The sequence below is a fragment of the Carassius gibelio genome, chromosome B3, assembly GCF_023724105.1.
Source record: "Carassius gibelio isolate Cgi1373 ecotype wild population from Czech Republic chromosome B3, carGib1.2-hapl.c, whole genome shotgun sequence".
NCBI lineage: Eukaryota > Metazoa > Chordata > Actinopteri > Cypriniformes > Cyprinidae > Carassius > Carassius gibelio.
Window position 1 is genome coordinate 25,793,053 of NC_068398.1, and position 20,935 is coordinate 25,813,987.

Genomic DNA, 20,935 nt, shown 5'->3' on the forward strand with positions numbered 1-20,935 from the left:
TGTGATGACGATCAACAGAAGAAAAGGTTAAAGAGGTTGAAAAAAAAAATATTGATAATAATATTATAGAGTGTGAGAAAACACATTTTGGTAAGATAATTATTAAAATAAAGTAAACCAGTAACTAACTAAATTAAACTGATTCAAAAGTGACAGTTAACACTGTAATAAAACCTTTCTGTATAAAAGCTGCTCTTCTGAATGTTCTCTTTCCATCAAAGAATCAAATAAAACGTGTCATGGTTTTCATGAATATTTTAATTATAAACAACCGTTTTCAACATTGATAATAATAAATGTTTGATAACAATTGATAATAATAATAATAATAATAATAATAATAAAGGGTAATGATACTAAGTGACAATAATAAATGAGAAAAATTAGTAAAAAGTAAAAATGCTGAAAAATCAGCTTTACCACCACAGGAATAAATTACATATTAAAATATATTCAAATAGAAAACAGTTGTCTTATATTGTACTAATATTTCACAATATTACTGTTCTGCAGCCTCAGTGAGCCTGTTTTTTTGAAACATTTTTAAAAAATCATACCGAACTCAAATGGTGCTGCGTATCTTCACACAGATTTTAGGAGCTCTAGAAAAAAAGTAAAAGAAAAAAAAAATCCTCCATGTGTTCATATAGTCAATAACCTGTGCAGATAATAGACATAACAATCTTGTCAGCAGCACACAAAGCAAGGGAAAAAGCTCTTGACAAGAATAAAATGGTCTTTGCTAGAGCAGAAAGCATTTCATAAGAGTCGATAATCCATTTGAAAAAGAATCAGCTTTTCATTTTTCAGCTGAGTGTCAATAATACTGTCAAGACCAATTAGGAGATGTTTATTATGAGTTTGATCATTTTGACATGATCGTGCCAGCAGAGGTAAATATCAGACTGCCAGCAGCGACAGGGGAAATGAGCTGGAGATCCCTACAGCTGTGGACAGAGTTCAGCCAATCAACCGAAATGTCACAGACGCTGGATCCTCTGCGAGAGCTTGATGAAGAAGAATCGGCCATGTAAACTGAATCCTGATTATACTGTTCAGAGCGAGAGTCTGCTCATTCAAAATACCAGCAGATCTGACATCCGCAGACATTTATTGCCTGTAATTTCTCGGTTCCTTCCTGCCAGAACCAGTCAATACAGCCACACACTCAGTGACCTTGGTTTATTAAATAAGAATAATGTTAGTGCTCACGATGAGATTTGTCAGGACTTTTGTTGTGGTGTGTGGAGACTTTACTAATGTGAAACCAACATAAAATCACTCTTTCCACACTGTTATAGGACGGCAAATCTTTTTAAGAAATGGTCACTGAATGTGGATCTTCAAACTTAAGATGTTGGACTATGATTTGTAAGATGTTTACTTTTCTGTTTGTTTCATATTATATTTTTGAGTTTGATTATCATGTTTTTTGTTTTGTTTTTATTTTTTAAATAAAAGATAATGTTACGTGTCTGTAGTATATTTAGCTGTCCACTGAAAGACAATGAAGCATCGATTCATTCATCATAATTCTTTTATATTCATTAGTGGAAAAATATCATTTAGAGCAATGAAAATAACAACAGAAGATAAATAAATTCCTGCACAGCTAAGAAGCACATGTCAAGTATGTTTGTGAGCATTATATTTCAATATTTTGATGCTGCACATATTAATAGACAGTTATCACCAGCTTCACAATTTAATTACTTTTTCAAAGAAAAACAGATAATTTTTTTTTTGCATGAACTCTTTAGTTAATACGATGCATCACAAATACACTACCATTCTGGTGTTTGGGGTCGGTAATATTTTAAAAATATCTTTATGTTCACCAAGGCTGCATTTATTTGATCAAAAATACAGTACATCAATAATACTGTGAAATATTATTACAATTTAAGATAATTCTTTGCATTTTCTTAGGTTTTAAAATGTTGCAAAGCTGAATTTACAGCACCATGTTCTGCAACAAGCCTTCTGTACTGCTTAATATTTTTGCAGAAACTGTGATGTTTTACTGAGATATTTTGTTACGTACATTATAAACATCTTCACTGACACTGTAATGCAGCTTGCTGAAAAAGTATTCATCCAAAAAAAAATCTTACTGACCCCAAACTTTTAAACAGTAGTGTACACAATTTGTACATATAAATAATGTTATTAATACTAAAGCACATTACAGTGGAGAAAGATAAAGGCATTTCCTTATTAAATTTGAAAATCAACTAAAATTGTAAAATATATAAATATATGTTTTAACTTTCCAACTGCATTTGTATTATGTCAAGATACATATTGGGCACCACAAAACTATACAACTTTCATCAGCGTCATAGTTGCATATGAAGATGAAATCTGTGAAGGTAGAAGTCAGAAGCAAAGGTCCACATTCACTAATTAGTAAGCAGATCTTCTGGCAATCTCTGCTGTTTAATTGTACACCATCATTTAAAAAAAAAAAAATAATAATTAAACATGCTAGTACTCCTCAGTACTACAAGCATATGAAACATTTGTAAAGGTTTATTACTACACCTCAAATCCCTTATTACTATGAAATAATTAATATTTTTATTATAATAAATTTATAGTAATTTGATTTGATTTAATAAATTTTTTATATACATGATTTCATGTTAGTTAACATTTACTTTATTTCAAGTAATGAAAATGGTTTTTATTTTGTATTCAAAAATTGGCTTCAATTTTGGTGAAGTACCATAACCCTGCTCTGCACTGAATCCATATGAACTTTAGCAAACTTCAGTTTCTAGCCTAACTGGAGAGATTTTGGACAGAGCAGATCCTTATCGCCCTCCCTATCATCAAATATTGACAGAATCTTCATTTTTAGGGGAACTATTCCTTCAAAACCCAAGGAAAATGTCAGTGTTTTTGGTGACATTCATTGTGGTTGGCTGGTGATGCAACTCCACAACAGATAATTTAGTCTTTTGCAAGAAGGAAGGAAGGGAGGAAATAAGAGGAAATAATGTGGAGCAAGAGCAAGAGCTTAACAACAGCTCTTGGGAATTCTGCAGCTGAGCCTGACATTAGTCTGCTTTGAAAGAAGAGTTCACCCAAAATGAGAATTCTGTCACAGTTTACTCGCCCTCATCCAGACCTGTATGAATGTCTTGCTTCTGTGAACCACAGAGGAATATGTTTTGAAGAAAACTGGTATCCTTACCATTTTAGTCCTTGTCATAAAAAATACAATGGAAGTCAACGGGAACCAAAACTGTTTGGTTACCAACATTCTTCAAAATATATATATTTTTTGTGTGTGTTCGGCAGAATAGAAAAACTCATACAGGTATGGATTACGGGTGCGTAAATGATAACAGAATTCTAATTTTTGGGTGAACTGTGCCTTTAAAACTACACCGTACCATCTAATCACAGCGCTAATTCTGGGACTCCTCGATTAGGTTAATGCAATAATTCTTCATAATATGCACATCAGTGCATGTGCATGTTTGGCGCTCATGCTCTGCCGTCTGTTCTGAAATGTAACGTGAAAGAGTGCTTGAAAATATTGTGCTGAATCACAGATCTGGGGGCTTGTTTACTAATCACTCTCTCCTGATTTACATTCACGTATCTACATGATGGAGCAGGTGAAGCCGCAGCACTCTTTCAGCAGGGTGACACCTGTCTTGGTCACGTACGGGGACGACGTCTGCTGGGCTCTGGACATCATTCTCTTGTCCTTGGTATGACCTGAATGAGAGCGAGCGAGAGAAATGCAGTGACCTTCTCTAAATCACACTCTCAAGCATCTCTGAACACCATTGAGCATCAGCGCTGAGGTATATTCATACCAGAACATTTGCAAATATATCGGGCTTAAATGAATTTAATTGAATTAGATGAGTTTAACTTATCTGTGCACTGTACAATTTTTGTTTTCAATAGTTGTAAATAGAATAAAGATTATACATTTACTATTAAAATCTTTCTATTTCAATATGTAATGTTTAACTCAATGTGTTTCTTGCCATTTCTAATTAAATGTGAAATGTACTAACAACATCTGAGTGAAAATTTTTCAATTTAAAAAAAAATATTTTTTAGTGAATTTAGGAAAGTTCTACCAAAAACAACAACAACAAGAAAAAACCCCTGAATTGAAACAAGATGAATTATCTGAATATAAATGAGTATATATACTTAAGTGGAAAATACTGAATTGATTTTAGGAGTCAGATTTCAGTTGAACTGAACTAATTTGTAAAGAATAGTTCATATAATTTTAGTTGATTTTAATTAAACTGAATTTAATTATTTCAGTTCAGTAAAGCATTTGAGATTTGGTATATAGGACTGTACTTATGTTAAGGGAAATACAATACAAACAAAAGTAATAGTATGCTATTAAAAAAAAAACTTAATTGCAACAAAAAAAAAAGGTAAATGTAATTGTTTCAAATTGTAAACAATTGGACATTTATACGCGTATTATACATACAATATACTTGAATAGGTCGATATATAATATAGCACATCTCAACTGCTTGATTGTTTGTATCAATGCAAAATGTTAACTACTGACCAGTTCTAGTCTGCCAAATATGACAATAGGGCATGTAGATTCATTTTTTCAGTCTTCAAAACAGTCAAGACAGTCTTCAAGACTGTTTTGACACTACTGACTGCAATATGTTTAAGCAGGCTGGCACATACAATAACACCACAGACCTCCAAGAGTACTCCGAGACTGGAATGATGATGATGTAACAGTCACAAAGACCATCACTGTCCAGGCCAACCAGAAGCCGTGGATGACAGGGGAGGTCTACAGACTCCTGAAGACGGAGAACACTGCCTTCAGAGCTGGAGATGAGGTGGGCCTGAGGACAATCTAACCTTTGGCATCAGACAGGCTAAGAGACAGTACTCCAGGAGGATAGAGACACTCAGATCCCATGGCAGGGGATACAGAACATTATGGACTACAAGCCCCCACCGCGGACCTGTGACAGCACTTCTCATGAAGTGCTTTGAACGGCTGGTCATGTACAATATCAACTGTGCCTTCCCCCCTTTCTGGACCCATTCTAGTTTGCATATCGGTCCAACCACTCGACCGATGACGCCATCGCCACTTCCATCCTCTCAGCACTCACACATATAGAGAAAAAAACCTTATACGTCAGAATGCTGTTCATAGATTTCAGTTCAGCATTCAACACAATCATCCCTCAACAGCTCATTCACAAACTGGTCCAGCTGGGGCTCAACACTTCGCTGTGCAACTGGCTGTTGGACTTTCTGACTGGACAAACTAAAGGAGCGAGGTGAGTCACCTGGCTGGGTGGTGCAGTGACAACAATCTCTCTCTGAAAACTGAGAAGACTTCAGGAGATTGTTGTTGACTTCAGGAGTGTTGACTTCAGTTGAGTGCACACTCAACGTGTTCCTCTGACCATCAATGGTGCGACTGTGAGCAGCTCCAAGTTCCTGGGTGTGCACATCACAGAGGACCTCTTCTGGACTGAAAACACAGCAGCACTGCCCAAGAAATCACATCAGCGTCTTTACTTCCTCCGTAAACTGAGAAGAGCCAGAGCCACGGCCCCCCATCATGTACACCTTCTACAGAGGCACCATCAAGAGCATCCTGACAAACTGCATCACTGTGTGGTATGGTGCCTGCAACGTGTCCTGCCGGAAGACTCTACAACGCATAGTGAGAGCAGCTGAGAAGATCATTGGTGTCTCTCTCCACTCCCTCCAGGACATTTAAGGAACCTGTCTCACCCGGAAAGTCCTCTGCAGCGATCCCACACACCCATAACACAGCTTCTTCAGTTTGCTGCCATCAGGGAGGAGACTGCAGAGTCTCCAGGCCAGGACCAGCAGACTGAAGGACATGAAACTAAACTCCCTCCCGACCTTGTCCCCCCTTCCCTCCCCTCCACTCTTTTTCCCCAGGCACCACTGAACTCTGAACCCCCTCCACTGTTTTGCTCCCAGCTCCCACATCCCCAGGTCCTTCCACTCCCCCCTCCCACTAACAAACTGTGACCTGCACCAGACACTTTGTGAAGCATTGGTCTGCTCACTACCTCATTCAACTACCTCTTCAGTTAGTTTAAATAAAGAACTACTCTCTGAGCTTTTTGTCACTTTAATCAGACTGAATAAGCTCTTTTGCGGTTTGTTTACTTCACTGGTTTGCACTCTATCTGCCACGTGCCTTGTGCTGGTTTATTTAACTGTATTTTTTTATTTATTTTTTTATGATTTTTTGTAAAGCTGCTTTGGAGAAGCAGTGCTATGTAAATAAATCTCGATTCACACTGAACTGAACGATTGGACTGAGTTCAGATAAATTCATATATGTTTACTTTGAGTGAAAAGCTTGGTTTATAAGAATGTAAAAGAGGCACTAGTGATTATGAAATATATTCTATATTTTTGTGAGATGTTTCAAACTCTCACCACAACACTGTGTTATCTATAATTTACAGTAAGCCTTCCCATTTTCAGTGACATTCATGTACTTCTGCATTATTATTCTGGTTCTGAACTAGCTCATTAGTTTTGAACTAAAAGAAAACAATGAAGACAGTGGCGAGTCACTGCACGTGAATAGTGTAAAAAAACAACAACAAAAAAAGTATAGTTATTGCTTACCCAGCTGATTGATTACATTGATAACTGCAAAACAGTTTTGTATAACAAATTTTCTCAAATAAGTTTAGAAATGCAAATAAGTAATCATTTAAAGAAATATGCGCTGAATTGCATACATTTCTAGTGCAAAAATTTAAACACTGGATGATGTCAGTTTCAAAATTCTCTTTAATTTTTTTTAGAGTCAAAGGTGTTTACAGAGGGAATTTCTCCTTTTTCAGAATAATTCAGAAAATGATTAAAACGCACAAAGCACTGTATTTTCACAATTTTGGGGGGATTAAAATGTTGTATATAATCAAGCAAATTATATATGAACAAATCACTTTGTATAAAAAAACTTCAGAATATAGACAGGAATAAAAATGTAAAGTTTGGTGTGTGTAAGTACTACCGAAGCGGAGATTTATGGCTCAGTGTAGAATTGAAATCTATTGACACAAATAGATAAAGTGCTATAAAAGAAACACTAAACAGTGTCTTTTGGATGTTTTCTTTCCACTAGTCTGAAAAAAGACTATGAAAAACCAAAAAGCCCAAAATCTCAAACTTGACAGGTGCATGAGAAACTGTTTGCCTGCAGTGTCTCCCCTTAACACCCTGAGAACAGAATTAACATTCATGTTTCTGACAATACTACAACATGAGCAGATTCCTTATTAATTTCTCTACTTTCCATTTTCATTAAACTTTAGCAGGCAGTGAGTAAAACAAATAGGGAGATGCCCAAAGAATATATTATGTTAATTTGTGCGTTCAACACTGAAAAACAGAGGTTTAAGGCCTTGGCCTTGAGCTCACAGCACCACAGTAGCACACACATACATACTTTTCATGCTGCACCTGCTGGGAAATTTGGTCTGAAGGAAGTCAGCCATCTCTTTGTCCTCTTCTCGCTCTCTGAGTGGAGAATTAAAGGCGTCAAGGAAGGCAAACGCAGAAATACATACAAATACATAAGTCAGGATACATTTTCATGTGCACATGCCATTCAAAAGTTTAGGGTTAGTAAGATTTTTTATGTTTTTGAATATCTTGTGTGCTCACCATGGCTGCATTTATTTGAAGAAACAGAGTAAAACAGTAATATTGTGACATATTATTAAAATATCGATTTTGTATTTGAATATGCTAAAATGCAATTTATTCCTGTGATGGTAAAGCTGAATTTTTGGCATCATTACTCCTGTCTTCAGTATCACATGATCCTTCAGAAATTATTCTAATATGTTGATTTGCTGCTTAAGAAACATTCATTAAAGGGGGGGTGAAATGCTCGTTTTCACTCAATATCCTGTTAATCTTGAGTACCTATAGAGTAGTACTGCATCCTTCATAACTCCAAAAAGTCTTTATTTTTATTATATTTATAAGAGAAAGATAGTCTATACCGATTTTTCCCGGAAAAACACGAGCGCCTAGAGGCGTGACGTGTGGGCGGAGCTAAAGAATCTCGAGCGCCAGTAGGCTTTTGTGTTGAGCGCGTTTGGAAGCTGTGACACAGATCCAGAGGCTGAAATTTAACAAGAGCAGCATCAGCAAAGGCGTCTCTATGTGGTATGTACTGAAACTTTATATATTTGCTTGGTGTTTTGGAAAATAACTAAGTTCCACTTTATGTCGTCTTTTTTTTTTTTTTTTTTTTTTTAAGCTGTACATGTGGAAAGTGCAGTTTGATGACAACATCGCATGTTGTTTACTTGATGTGCTTACGCGCTGATAGCTAAGTTAACAACACAGAGATATTTGAAGCAGTTTTACTCACCGCCTGCGGTTCCAACACACGATCGTAACCCTTTTTCGTTGGGACTGCATTATCCTTAAGAAATAAACGATGTGCAATCCGAAATGCAGGGAACAAACAAAAACACTTGCACAACTCCGTTGATGCTCTGTAAAAATAAACTCCATCCACTGGTCCCTTAATGCTGTTTTTTTTTTGGGTAATCTGTGCAGGGTTGTCTTGCCCTGGCAACCAAAAACACACTTCTTTTGTGACTTTTCGCGACGCTCTCGCTCTGATCAGTGATTGTCTGTGCACAGCCTCTCTCTGCTCTGCTATACAGGAGCGCGCGCTCTTCCGGCAGAAGTGCCCTCAGGACCCATATAAGGAAATTCCGCTCCATTTAACGTCACACAGAGCCATACTCGAAAAAAACTTTCCGAAACTTGTGACAAACTGGAAGAGGTTTTTTTGGAACAAAAATACTCCTTCAAACGTACAACTTAATTTTTGAAACTTTGTCCATGTTTAGCATGGGAATCCAACTCTTTAACAGTGTAAAAAACTCAGTATGCATGAAATAGCATTTCACCCCCCCTTTAATATTATTGTGCTGCTTAATATTTTTGTGGAAACTGAGATTCATTTTTTTTCAGGATTCTTTGATGAAAAGAAACTGTTTTTCATTTACCTGTAAAATAAATATTTTATAACATAATAATAATAACATATTTATTGACACCCTTGCAAATAAAAATATTAATTTCTTAAAATTCTTACTGACCCCAAACTTTTAAACTGGCACACAACTTGGTTCATTAATGGAATGCACATGTACCTTCGATAAAAGCAAATTTTTTGCCACTAATTATTGTCTAAACTGTATCAATTCACTAAAGCTAACATGCATAATTACAACATTATATATATTTTTTTATTTGTGAATAAAACTCAACCGTTCTTGCTTCAATAAATTTCAGACTTAAATGAAATAAATTATAACTGTTTTTCCTAGCTCTAGATACAAAGTATTGCAAATTATCCTAATTTCCAAGCTAATAAATCACACTAAGCTTTCTGTATTTATATATTTTCACTGAGATTATATTCAGCGTTTGTATAAAGCCATTGTTCTTGTTCAGTTGTTGTTAGTTCCCCACAACGCCAAAAGAATTTACTACTTTTTCACAGTCCCTGAAATGTCAAACCAGAACCACACACAAACAACTGTGAAGAGAGACACAGAACATTAACCAAACATTCACACTCAAACATCAAACAATCAATTATTCTCTTAACACATCAGTTTAGTGTGCAAACCGAGACATCTCTCTCTCTCTCTCTCCACCATCCATCCATCCATCCATGTAATAGCTACTTGTGGGTGACGGCGGCTCATTTATCCCATGAATAATCTGTGAGGACCTTATTGGTGTAGGGCTCTGATGCGTGCGTCACTCACGATTACTCACACACACATCATCGTGAGGTCTTGGCAGATGGCAATCAGCCCAACCCACCGAAAAAACACATCTCTTTTCTTTTTCCAATTCTTTCTTGCCTGCAAATCAATCTCTCTGGTTTCTCAGAATCAAGGCGCTGGGACTGTCTGTGAGCGTGGTGTGCGTGTGTGCATGTGCGTGTGTGTGTGTGTGTGTGTGTGTGTGTGTGTCTGTGTGAGGTAAGTATGGATTATTGGCTTCAAGTGGAGGGTAAGTATCTTCTTGGATTGCAGTATCTTCACAGATGAGGGAACAGCCACAAGAGGCACAAAACACATTCTTGGGGCCGACAGTCACGCATGCTAGCTGGCAATCTAAAGGGTTGCGGCCCACGTTCCTGTCCCTGAAGACCAGCGGCTCTTTAAAACTGACCTGAGCCTCTCAAACTCCATGTCGTCCACTAGAAAGTCCCGCGTCTCCACCAGCTTCTGGATCTGCTGAAGTAGCTCTTCCTCACGCTGTCTGTCCTCATTTGACTTGTCTTTGTCTGCAAAGAACATTGGAGCAAACGTGGAAGTAAAGGCATTTATAATTTTACAAAAATATATTTATTTTCAATAAATGCTGTTCTTTTGAACTTCTTGTTAGTCAGAGAATCAGGCAAAAGTTATAACTTATTGAGCTACTTCAGTCTTTCTACTTAAAAATGTCACGTTTAATTCAGTTTGTTACTTGAGGTTTCTCTAATTACTTTTCGAAAAATGTATAATCAGTTTCTAAGTGAAAATGGTTTCCTTTTTTTTGTTAGCTTTTTAAAGCAAATCCTACAACATTTTTTCATTGTGGTTTTTAAATAAAAAATAAGAAATTATTTCAAAATATTGTTTTTTTGTTGTTGTGAAGACAGGACATCATTCTGGTTTGGATCAACATGAGGTATGAGTAAATGATGATATAATACTATATCAAAGTACTTCAAAATCCTGATCACAGATGAGCCAGAAAGGACCTGAAGGTCTCAGAATAAATGTAGATCATTAGCACTGAAGTGGGTTCCCCAATTGGGTTGGGATGGTACACAGTATAACACATTATTATCTGCACGGTGTGGATAAATAACCTCTTCCGTGCGCACAAGCTTTGTATGCACTTGTGAAATGAGGTTTCTGCAGTAAACAAAACATGGTGCATCTCATGCATCTCCTTGGAAACAGGAGACCTATAGTGAAGTATGTCACAAGCATGTGCTGAAGACAAGCTGACATGAAAGCAGGAGGAATGATGCTAATAAACATCATGCAGAAATTAAAAGCAGTTGCATTATACTGGATAGCCAATCCATTTTTTCTTAAATTCTCTTATAGTCTGTTTGATGGCAAAGCTTTCAGCAGTCTTCAGTGTCACATGATACTTCAGAAATCATTCTAATATGCCGTGGGACTAATTTGCAATTAAATATTTTGAATGGACTGGAGAAAAAATAATATTCCTTGAGTATCTACTGTAACAGACATGATGTTTGTTTTAGAACGGTTTAAAGCATTGGAGAGCTGCTCGTTGTCTCTGCTTTGAATTAAAAACAGATGTTCTTCACCACTGAGAATGAGATCTGTATCATCTCACAGGCTCAATGCAACAGCACAATATTATTGCTTCAAATTCTGGTACAGCATTTTTTGGTGAACATACCTGGGATGGAAACCAATTTCTGGAGTTCTTTTTTGAGCCTTGTGATCTCCTTACACAACTGGATGTCATCCGTCCTGACAAATGAGAAAAAAATTAAAATCTATTTTATTCATTTTCTTTTTTTTTTCTTTTAACCATCTTTTAAAAATCTCAGTTTCTTTCTATAATAAATAGTGCTGTCAATCGATTAATTGTGTAAAAGTTTTTGTTTCCCTAATATTTTGTGTGTGTACTGTGTATATTTTTTATTTATATATAAATACACATGCATGTATACATTTCAGAATAATATGTTATAATATATATATATATATATATATATATATATTGATTTATATATATAGATAATATCAATTATATTAATATTAATATAGACATGTAGATATTAAAAAAAAATATATAATGTATTTGTGTGATTAATCATTTGACAGCGCTAATAATTGAATAAATGCAAAAATGACCTCATAACCTCACAAAGCTGTCTTCGTGCTTTAAAACATTTTTTAGGCCAATTCAGAAATCAAGGTACTAGCTAACAGGGAACGTTCTTAGAAATTTGGCTGAAATTTAAAGAACTTCTTCTTTTGAAATGCTTTTTGCTGGATGTTTGAATAACAGTTTTTTTAAAGTTTATGTTACAGAATGTTTAGAAAACATTAAAAAGTAACAGTCTCATAATGTTTGCTAAATTATAAAATACAACGCTCCTTTAACAAGAAAAAACATGGTTTCAAAAATTGTGCTTTTAACATCTAGACATAACATTTTCATAAATTAATAGAAATGTTCTTATATCATATTTTGTTACCCAGGTACGTGTGAATGGCATGATTTTCATTGAAAATATATTTCACTGGTTGTCTCTGTTCAGCAATGAAATAACAGATAATATGTTTTCCTATATAGTATTCACATTTCTGTCAAACACACACAAATAACAACGCAGACACATATATTTGCAGTTGATGTTTAGCTCTGGCAGACACATATTATTGCCATAACAGACAAATCTCACTTACAGGGCTTGTGACAGACTCCATCAGACGCTGCTGTTGTAAATAAATGCAGTGCATCCCTTTATCTGTAAATGTCCTCAACAATTTCCCTTGCTTTTATCTCATCTATATGCCTCTATCTCACACTCCTGCTCTGCACTGATGCTGGATACACATCATTTGTGTTTAAACTGGTATTGAATGAAAAACAAACAAGTCAATGTGACACACTCTCAGATTTGTATTTTTTTTTTAAAGGCGTACTGTAGCTCATTCAAAAATGAACTTTTTACTGAATATGCTGTCTTTCTTTTACAAATAATGAATATGAATTGTCCTCATTCTCTATCTTTGTAGAGAGTTTTGACGATTAACAATTAATATTGATGATACATCTGTGTGAATATAAGTTAACAGCAGGAATATTGTTCATTTTATTTTCATGCCCTAAGCTTATACCTTCATTTCTGTGTCTATGAAAATACCTAGTTAAAATGGTAAAATAAAATGACATAAAATGAATGTAAGTTATCCCATAATTACCTGATGATGTTCAGATATTCAATATGATAAGTGTTGGATTTGAACTCATGCATATGGTATATGTTTTTTTTAATGGTCATGTCAGCTTAAATAGCATCAGCTATTGCTGTTATGGGATACTTACTTAAATTGTTCTGTAGTAGTCTAATGTATTATTAGGAAGCATTATTCTGGATTATAGACTTGTATTTTGGCCAGAAGAAATTATTTAAAGTTAAAAAAATCCTTAATGATGGATTTGTTTCTTACAAACATGGAGCTTTTCACTTTATAAGACATTACCTGATGGACTGGAGTTACTTGTGGATTATTGTGATGTTTTCATCATCTGTTTGGACTCTCATTCTGATGGCACCCATTCACTGCAGAGGACCCACTGGTGAGCAAGTGATGTAATGCATGTAGATGTATCTTGGATGGACTGAGGGTGAGTAAAATCTCAGCAATTTTTCATGTTTGGGTGAACGATTCCTTTAGTCTCGTATGTAAAAGAGCTACCTCGGGTTCTACCATAGTACAAAAAAACAGTAAAACTCAATCTAAACAACCTGACTCACATATATCTGAGCTCGGACTCTTTTCGGACCAGGGCATCCTTTATCCTCTCGATTTTGAACAGCTCTCCCTCGATGTCCTCCACAGTGATGGTGGAATCAGCCATGGACACCACATCTTCTTCAGCTGTGATGAAGAACACATGAGCTATGATGAGAACTGCTCAAGGACATTACATCACACACGTGTCAAGAAGCAATTTCACAAAAATACTAAACAAAAACACTATTATATGAAACCATAATAAAATATATTTGGATGGAAACGCATGACAGTATTCCAAAGGAACGGGCAAGCAAACAATGACCAAAACTTTGCATTAGATACTGTATACTGTTTTGCCAGTTTGTTGTCTTTCCCTTGAAGATAAAAATAAGAGCATCATCACACATTTCTTCAGAAGCAGGGCTTCTTTAATCTAGAATCAACTAATAAGCACCCTGGTGTTGTCCAGCCACATTTGAATCGAAGGAGTTGTGTGACGGTGCTGCAGTGTGTGTTGTGTGTGATGCTCGTCACTGTGCTAATTGGGTTTGTGTTATTATTACTGAACTCTGCATGAATCCAAGGGTGGGCGAGAGCGTTCTGGTCACTCTATGACAGACCAACATCATTTTAATCACATGTAGCATTTATTCAGAGAGTCAGAGCTCTATATATGAATGTATGATAACAGTTAGATACTAATAAAACTGAAAGATCATCTAAAAAAAAAAAATAATACTAATAATGATAATAGTGAAGAGTACATCCTGGCAACTAAATTTCTTATTAAACATTAAAAGCTGTCTTTTAGAATTTGTTTTGATTTCCTTAAAAAATATTTGTGTTTATGGATTATTGTGATGTTTTTATCAGCTTTTGGAGTCAAATTCTGACGGCACCCATTCACTGCACAGGATCCATTACTAAACAAGTGATTTAATGCTACATTTCTCATAATCTGTTCTCATGAGGAAACAAACTCATCTACATCTTGAATGGCCTGAGGCTGAATATGTTGACATTTTTGGGTGAACTACTCCTTTAAACAACTCTGTCTAAAAATCAAGATAATACAAGGTTCCGGCTAATGTTTGATTTGAGTGCACAGTCATTGCACATTGATTTTTTCACTTCTCAATTGGATGTCTTTGTTTCAAAGACCTTCAGCCTTGAGAAAAACAGCAGAATTTTTTCTGCACCTTAAAAGTGAGGCAGTCCGTATCCTCCGATGACTCATTTGGCTCATCCTATGATGCGTTCAGCAACTGCAATGCCTCATAAACAAAGTTCTGTCTCTATGGCAACAACCTGGGCCTTCAGTTTTACACAGTTATTGGATTTCAAAACAATGGAGCTGACCCCCAAATCCAGTAGTGTTATGGTCAAGGCCACTGCGATCCCTAGTGCAGATCGACAAAGCAAACACGTGGCATTTCACTTATTTTACACCTATGCATGTAATAAATACATAAGAATTATGTCATACTGGAATGATGCTATGCTATTCCACATCTATAATTACAAATGTGTACAGACTTACATTACAAATATTGTACTGTATGTAATATGTAAGTGTGTCTCTGTATGGGCAATTGGGGTTATTCAATATTTTTCATTGCTGTCCTTTTCTAAAATGCCAAAGCAAATCAGGTTAAGAAAACTGAGTTAATGGAACAGTGCTGTTATTATGATTTTTTTAAGCACATGTAAGCATAAAAAAGCATGTGTAAGCACTCGGTTTTTTTACTTTGGGTAACATATTCCATCTTTATTAAAGGAGTCTGCTGTTATAATAGCCGATACATATCAGGTTATCATGATTTAACGGTCCTCTGTGAACGGTATCTTTCTGATATAACAGACAAACCTGATTTATATTTGATCTCAAACAGATTTACTTATCAAAAGGTCAGTTTGACGTTAGTTGATTCATGACTCACTAAGAGACAAAATACAGGGATATCATAATTTAGAGCAGGGATTTTACAACTGCGGTCCAAGAAAAGAATAAAATACAAAATGTATTCTAACAAAAAACCACGTATGCATTTAGTTTTGAGGAAAAGTGTTTGGCATTTGTTTCTAAATGTTAATATCGCTTTCTTTGTGATGCACACTTTCCTATATTCTAATAATAAAAACATAATATTATATTTCTTTCCAGATAATACAGTTTTAATATTTTTTGTTTGTTTGTTTTAGTTTTCATACAATGGTAAAAGCTAGTTAAAAAGATTGGGGTACGATTTTTTCTTTTTTTGCAAGGCTGCATTTAGGCTATTTGATCACAAATATAGTAAAAAAAACAGTAATGTTGTGAAATAGTATTACACTTAAAAATTATTGTTTTCTATTTGAATAGATTTTAAAATGTAATGTATTACTGTAATGCAAAGCTGAATTTTCAGCATCATTACTCCAGTCTTCAGTGTCACATGATCCTTCAGAAATCATTTTAATATGCAGATTAGCTGCTAAAAAACTATTATTATCAATGCTAAAAAAAAAAAAAGTTGTGCTTAAAAGTGTACAAAAAACACTTTTAAAAATTTTTTACATTTAAAAATTAAATTAAATTAAATTTAGTGGGTTTGGGACAGGGATACAGGAAATGTCAAAAATAAAAGCATTCACAGGAAAACTAGAAATCCCACAAAATCACCTATTCAAAGGTGAAGTGTGTGATTTATATAAACACATACACAGCATCTTTAAGGGGTTCAACCTTATTTCTAGTGGTAAACAGAAGACCCAGGCGAGTTCACTGGCTTACAGATGCTGCTATCTGTGTTTTTACTGGCGGCTGACACTGACACCTTCCTCAGACTGAGAGCGAACACATTGTTCTGATATAAGGTACATCTTTTATCCCTCCATCTCTACACTTCAATGCTTTCTCTCTCTCTCTGCCCTCAGAAACACTATAAGCTATGAGTCACCTCACAGGTCTGAGCAGATATTGGCTTTTAATTGCCTGACACTCAATGAGAAAAGATGTCTAAACAAACCCTATCCACCAAGGCAAAACAAAAGGGATAGAAAACAGGTAATAAATCAAGAGCAGGATTATGGGATACCCTGTTGTGGTCTGGTTAGTGTGCTGAGACGCGTGTGTGTGTCTGTGTGTGCGCGCACACGAGTCAGTGCCGCCCACCCAAATGTTTCAGATCAGTCCTGACAGATTTATTCACACGTGTCAGTTCACCAGAGACTTGATCTGTGTCACACGTGGAGAACTCTGCAGGACTGCAGAACCTTCACACAGCTTCATGTTTTAAAACAACTGTGATACTCTGACAGGGAACATAAGAAGTCAGAGAGGATTTAGATGAAATTGGAAGAAAATGCAAGAATGTGAACTTGAGGCTTCTTAGTCATGTGTAAAAAGTAAAAACATGTCTGAAAATCAACTGAGCCAGTGATTCTCAACCAGAGGGGTGTGTAACCAAACAGGAACTTGGAAAGTTTTTGATTTTGCTTTGTGAACCCTATACAATGATGTATAAACGAGTATAAATCATTCTTTGGGGGTGAGTGTTATTTAAAGTGTCAAGAATTTTCCATCTTAACTAAAAATATAATATAATATAATATAAAAGTCTATGATTAGTGTGTGTGTGTGCGTGTGTGTGTGTGTGTGTGTGTGTGTGTATGTGTGTGCGTGCGTGTGTGCGTGTGTGCAAAATATCACTGGTGATATTATAAATATTCATGCTGGTCATCTACTAGTGTCTATATTATAAAAAAAAACTTAAACACAATATTTGGTAAATGATGATAGTAGGTGGATCAACAGCCTTTTTAAACATTAATGTGACAAAAACAGATCAGGTTGGCACATCTCCTACGCTTGAGAAATCCCTTAAACCTGGAGATTGTAAATCTGCATCATTCCTGTTGGAACAGAGGAGGCGTTGGGATCTAACGCTATCTCACAGTGTCAATCAGTCTTCACAGTTTCAGTCACAATGCCTGGAGTGACTACACCAGCTCATGCAGAACAACAACACACACACACACACACACACACACACCACATTTGATTACATTTTACCACAGGAACTACAGCATTGAACATCAAAAGTTTCTGTAAAGCACTATAACCACTTCAAAGCAATCTGTTTGTCCAACCAGTGTGGGAAGGAGGGAAGTAATCATGAAACCTGTTTGGCATTATTTATGCAATTACATTTAGTGTTCATTTACAGATGCAAGGAGGTACTGAGGAGGTACTGAGGCATAATATTTACTACGTGTCATTGAAACCAACACTAAGTGTTTAGACAGAATTTAAAACCACGTCTCTTCTGCCTGAGCACAAACAGCATCAAAATACTACGAAACACGCACTGTGGCCTTGTTATAGCAAAACCCAAGAGATGTGAGGAAAACAGCACTTTATGAGACTTATTTGTATTTATGTCTTTTGAAAGGTGAATGTCTAACCATTAAAGTCATTGCATCCTGATTCTAGTTAGATCATTGTGCCAAAGAATTGGAGGAGTTTCTTACACTTTAAGTTTTCAGAGCCTGTCAAGTTCTCTCAGATTTAATGAGAAGTACTAGTGAACTGCAGTGAACCGCGAATTTTCAATACAGGTTAAAGTTCAGGCTTTGCTCTGAAACACTCTTGTCTAGAGAGCACATTTCTGACTCGATCTGAGGTTTTTCAGCTGTAAAGTCAGAACTCTTTAGTAGCTGGCACAAGCCAGAGTGTGCGATCGCTGCGGAGTGGATTTGCATGATTCTGCCTGGAGCCAAGTGCATTTGTTTGTTGCAAAATCAGCGCTGGTGTTTCATCTTGTTATAAAATTGCACCACAAAGACTTTTTTTCTTTTTACTGGAGAAAGTAATATTATGGATAGAAGGCTTTTATTTTAGCCAGAAGCAATGGTTTGAAGTTAAATACCGCTCCATGGATTTGTTTATTACTAACACACAGCTTTTCTCTTCACAAGACGTTAAATGAAATGATGAACTGGAGTCATGTGGATTATTGTGATATGTGGTTTTATTAACAAAGTTCGGGAGAAGCACGATCAGATAATCATCCAATTTGGTACAGGTGCATCTCGTTTAGCTAATCATCTTATAGCACGCACGCGTATATATATCCAGTCTTCCTACCTCCTGTCCCACGACAGTTTTTCGGCAACCCTCCTCCACCCCAACTCCTCACTTCTAATCTATTTATCCCAAATTGGGATAGGGGGAGTTATTTGGGTTCGGGCTATGCTCCGGGCCCGGACCCCTCCCCCAGGACAGCACGCCAAAATATGCCTACTATTTGCCTTCAGATTAGATGTAAGGGTGAACTCGTGAAGTTTTTATCAGCTGTGTTTACTCTCATTCTGACGGCACCCATTCACTGCAGAGGATCTATTGCTGAGCAAGTCCTGTAATGATACGTTTATCAAAATTATGTCGAAGAAACAAATTTGCACATCTTGGACAACCTGAGGGTGAGTAAATTTAAGCAAATTTTTTTGGTGAACTATTCTTTTAATTGTGTTTGTTTTGTGAGAATCACAACAGAATGTCTTACATAAGCTGTGCATGACAGTTTGGATAACAGTTGAGACTCCCCAGACCACATTAAATTAAACTGAAAGCCTTTAACAAACATGAACCTCCTCTGACTTCTCTTATTCAATTCACTGCAATATTCTGTTATGTCACGCAGAAAAGCTGAATCATAAAGACAGTTTTCAATTTGCAAAGTAACTTTGCATAAAAATCTCTTGAGCACAGCACTCCGGTTTAACCATCTGCACGGCTGTATTCTGCGGCACACTGTCATGAGGAGAACTGAATTATTTCACTTAATGAAGCTGAGTGTTTCTGTAACAGATTTAACAAAATGTAACATCTTGCCATATTGTGCCTCGTGATGAAAATGATAATGATGGGATGTTAACAGAACGCATTCTTGGCATCACCTCACATTAGGGACCCCATCTGTTAAAGATATTCTCTCTTATGTGGGACACAATTAAGTTGAATCTCTCCAACATATAAGCTTATTTATTTTACATATCTGACTGTTCAGTTCTTTAATTTCAACTCAGTGACTGGTGAAGATTGTCAGTACGTAACTGGATTCCATTTTTGTTTTATCTTTCACACAAAGCTAGTGTAAGAGTTGCATGTACTGCGGTTTGCACCTTTTGTACGTTTGAAAGCCTCAGTCAGAAAAAGAGAGACTACACAATTCCCCAAAATGTTTAATATCGAGTTACACCCAAGAAAGTCAAATCTCATGGTCTTTAGTTAAATAAACAACGAGTGGGGAAAAACAAAACAGGTATCACAAGATATGTTTGTTGGAATTTTTAGTAGCTAAAAATCAGTCATGCCAGCCGACAGCAGTCTCGCTCTTTCCACCCTTCTGTCAGAATCTGTATAATGATGGAAATATGATTTGATGGATTTCCTTTGTCAGATCATTAGAAGAAAGCAGGAATGCAGGAATAAGCAAATCGCTGCTTCCTGGTGTGAAAGCAATACTGGAACCTATAGGAAAAATTACTTTAAATGTAGCCCCTACTGTTAAATGAGAGTCAGACAGTGGATTTTACTGGTAGTAGCCTACACTTCATGTTTAATAATAATAATAATATAAAAAAACACTTAAAAGAAAGTTATTTTTGAACACCCACTTAATAGTTCACTAAATATAGGCTATACTGTTAGAAAAATCGTGAAAACATATGATGTATGTTTCATAATTGTCAAAACAGTTAGCCTACTTATAAAATACATCGTCTGTTGCCCGTTCAAAACATGAATTCACATATACGTTGCTTTAGGTAACTATGGACTGAATTAGCGACACTATAAATAACTTAATTTCTAAACAATGTTTAAGAGAACTGCATCAATGCAAAAGTAACATCTTTCGTGCACATGTCAAACTGAAGTCAAGTATGCCACGAGAAAGCACTCAACATTCAGAAACGCACGCAGAGATAGATGATTTTCATCACCTTGTTTGAGAGTGTCTCCGCAGAGCTCTGTGGGATCCAGGGATCCGTACAGTCTCGGGGTGCTGCGTCCTTTCTCCATGCTTTCAAGCTCCACAACACAGCTGAAGTTTGAGCTGGATCAGACTGCCGCTGCTGTGCTCTTCGGCCGGTGAATCAAAGCGCAGTTTGATTGAAGGAGGTTTTCACTCCATGTGCTCGGTGACGCGCACAGTGATGCGCGCGCCCGCACCTGCTGCCGATGCTGTGAGTGTGACACATTGATGCTCAACACAAGTGTTTTCCCATCACCTGAAAGCGCCACCCTGTGAATAACGAGGAAAGTGACATTAAGTTAAAATCTCTTTGTTTTCCTTCCGAAATTAGTT

General features: G+C 36.2%; 1 protein-coding gene across 1 annotated transcript; it reads right to left on the reverse strand.

Annotated features, from left to right (window-relative positions):
* Positions 1-1,445: 1,445 nt before the first annotated feature.
* Positions 1,446-20,747, reverse strand: LOC127951988 (bMERB domain-containing protein 1-like). Its single transcript, XM_052550169.1, has 6 exons — positions 20,571-20,747; positions 13,601-13,724; positions 11,506-11,579; positions 10,249-10,363; positions 7,481-7,551; positions 1,446-3,732 (listed from the first exon to the last, which is right to left on the reverse strand). Exons 1-6 carry the CDS (start codon positions 20,647-20,649, stop codon positions 3,614-3,616), a joined length of 582 nt encoding a protein of 193 aa, XP_052406129.1. The 5' UTR covers positions 20,650-20,747; the 3' UTR covers positions 1,446-3,613.
* Positions 20,748-20,935: the final 188 nt, after the last annotated feature.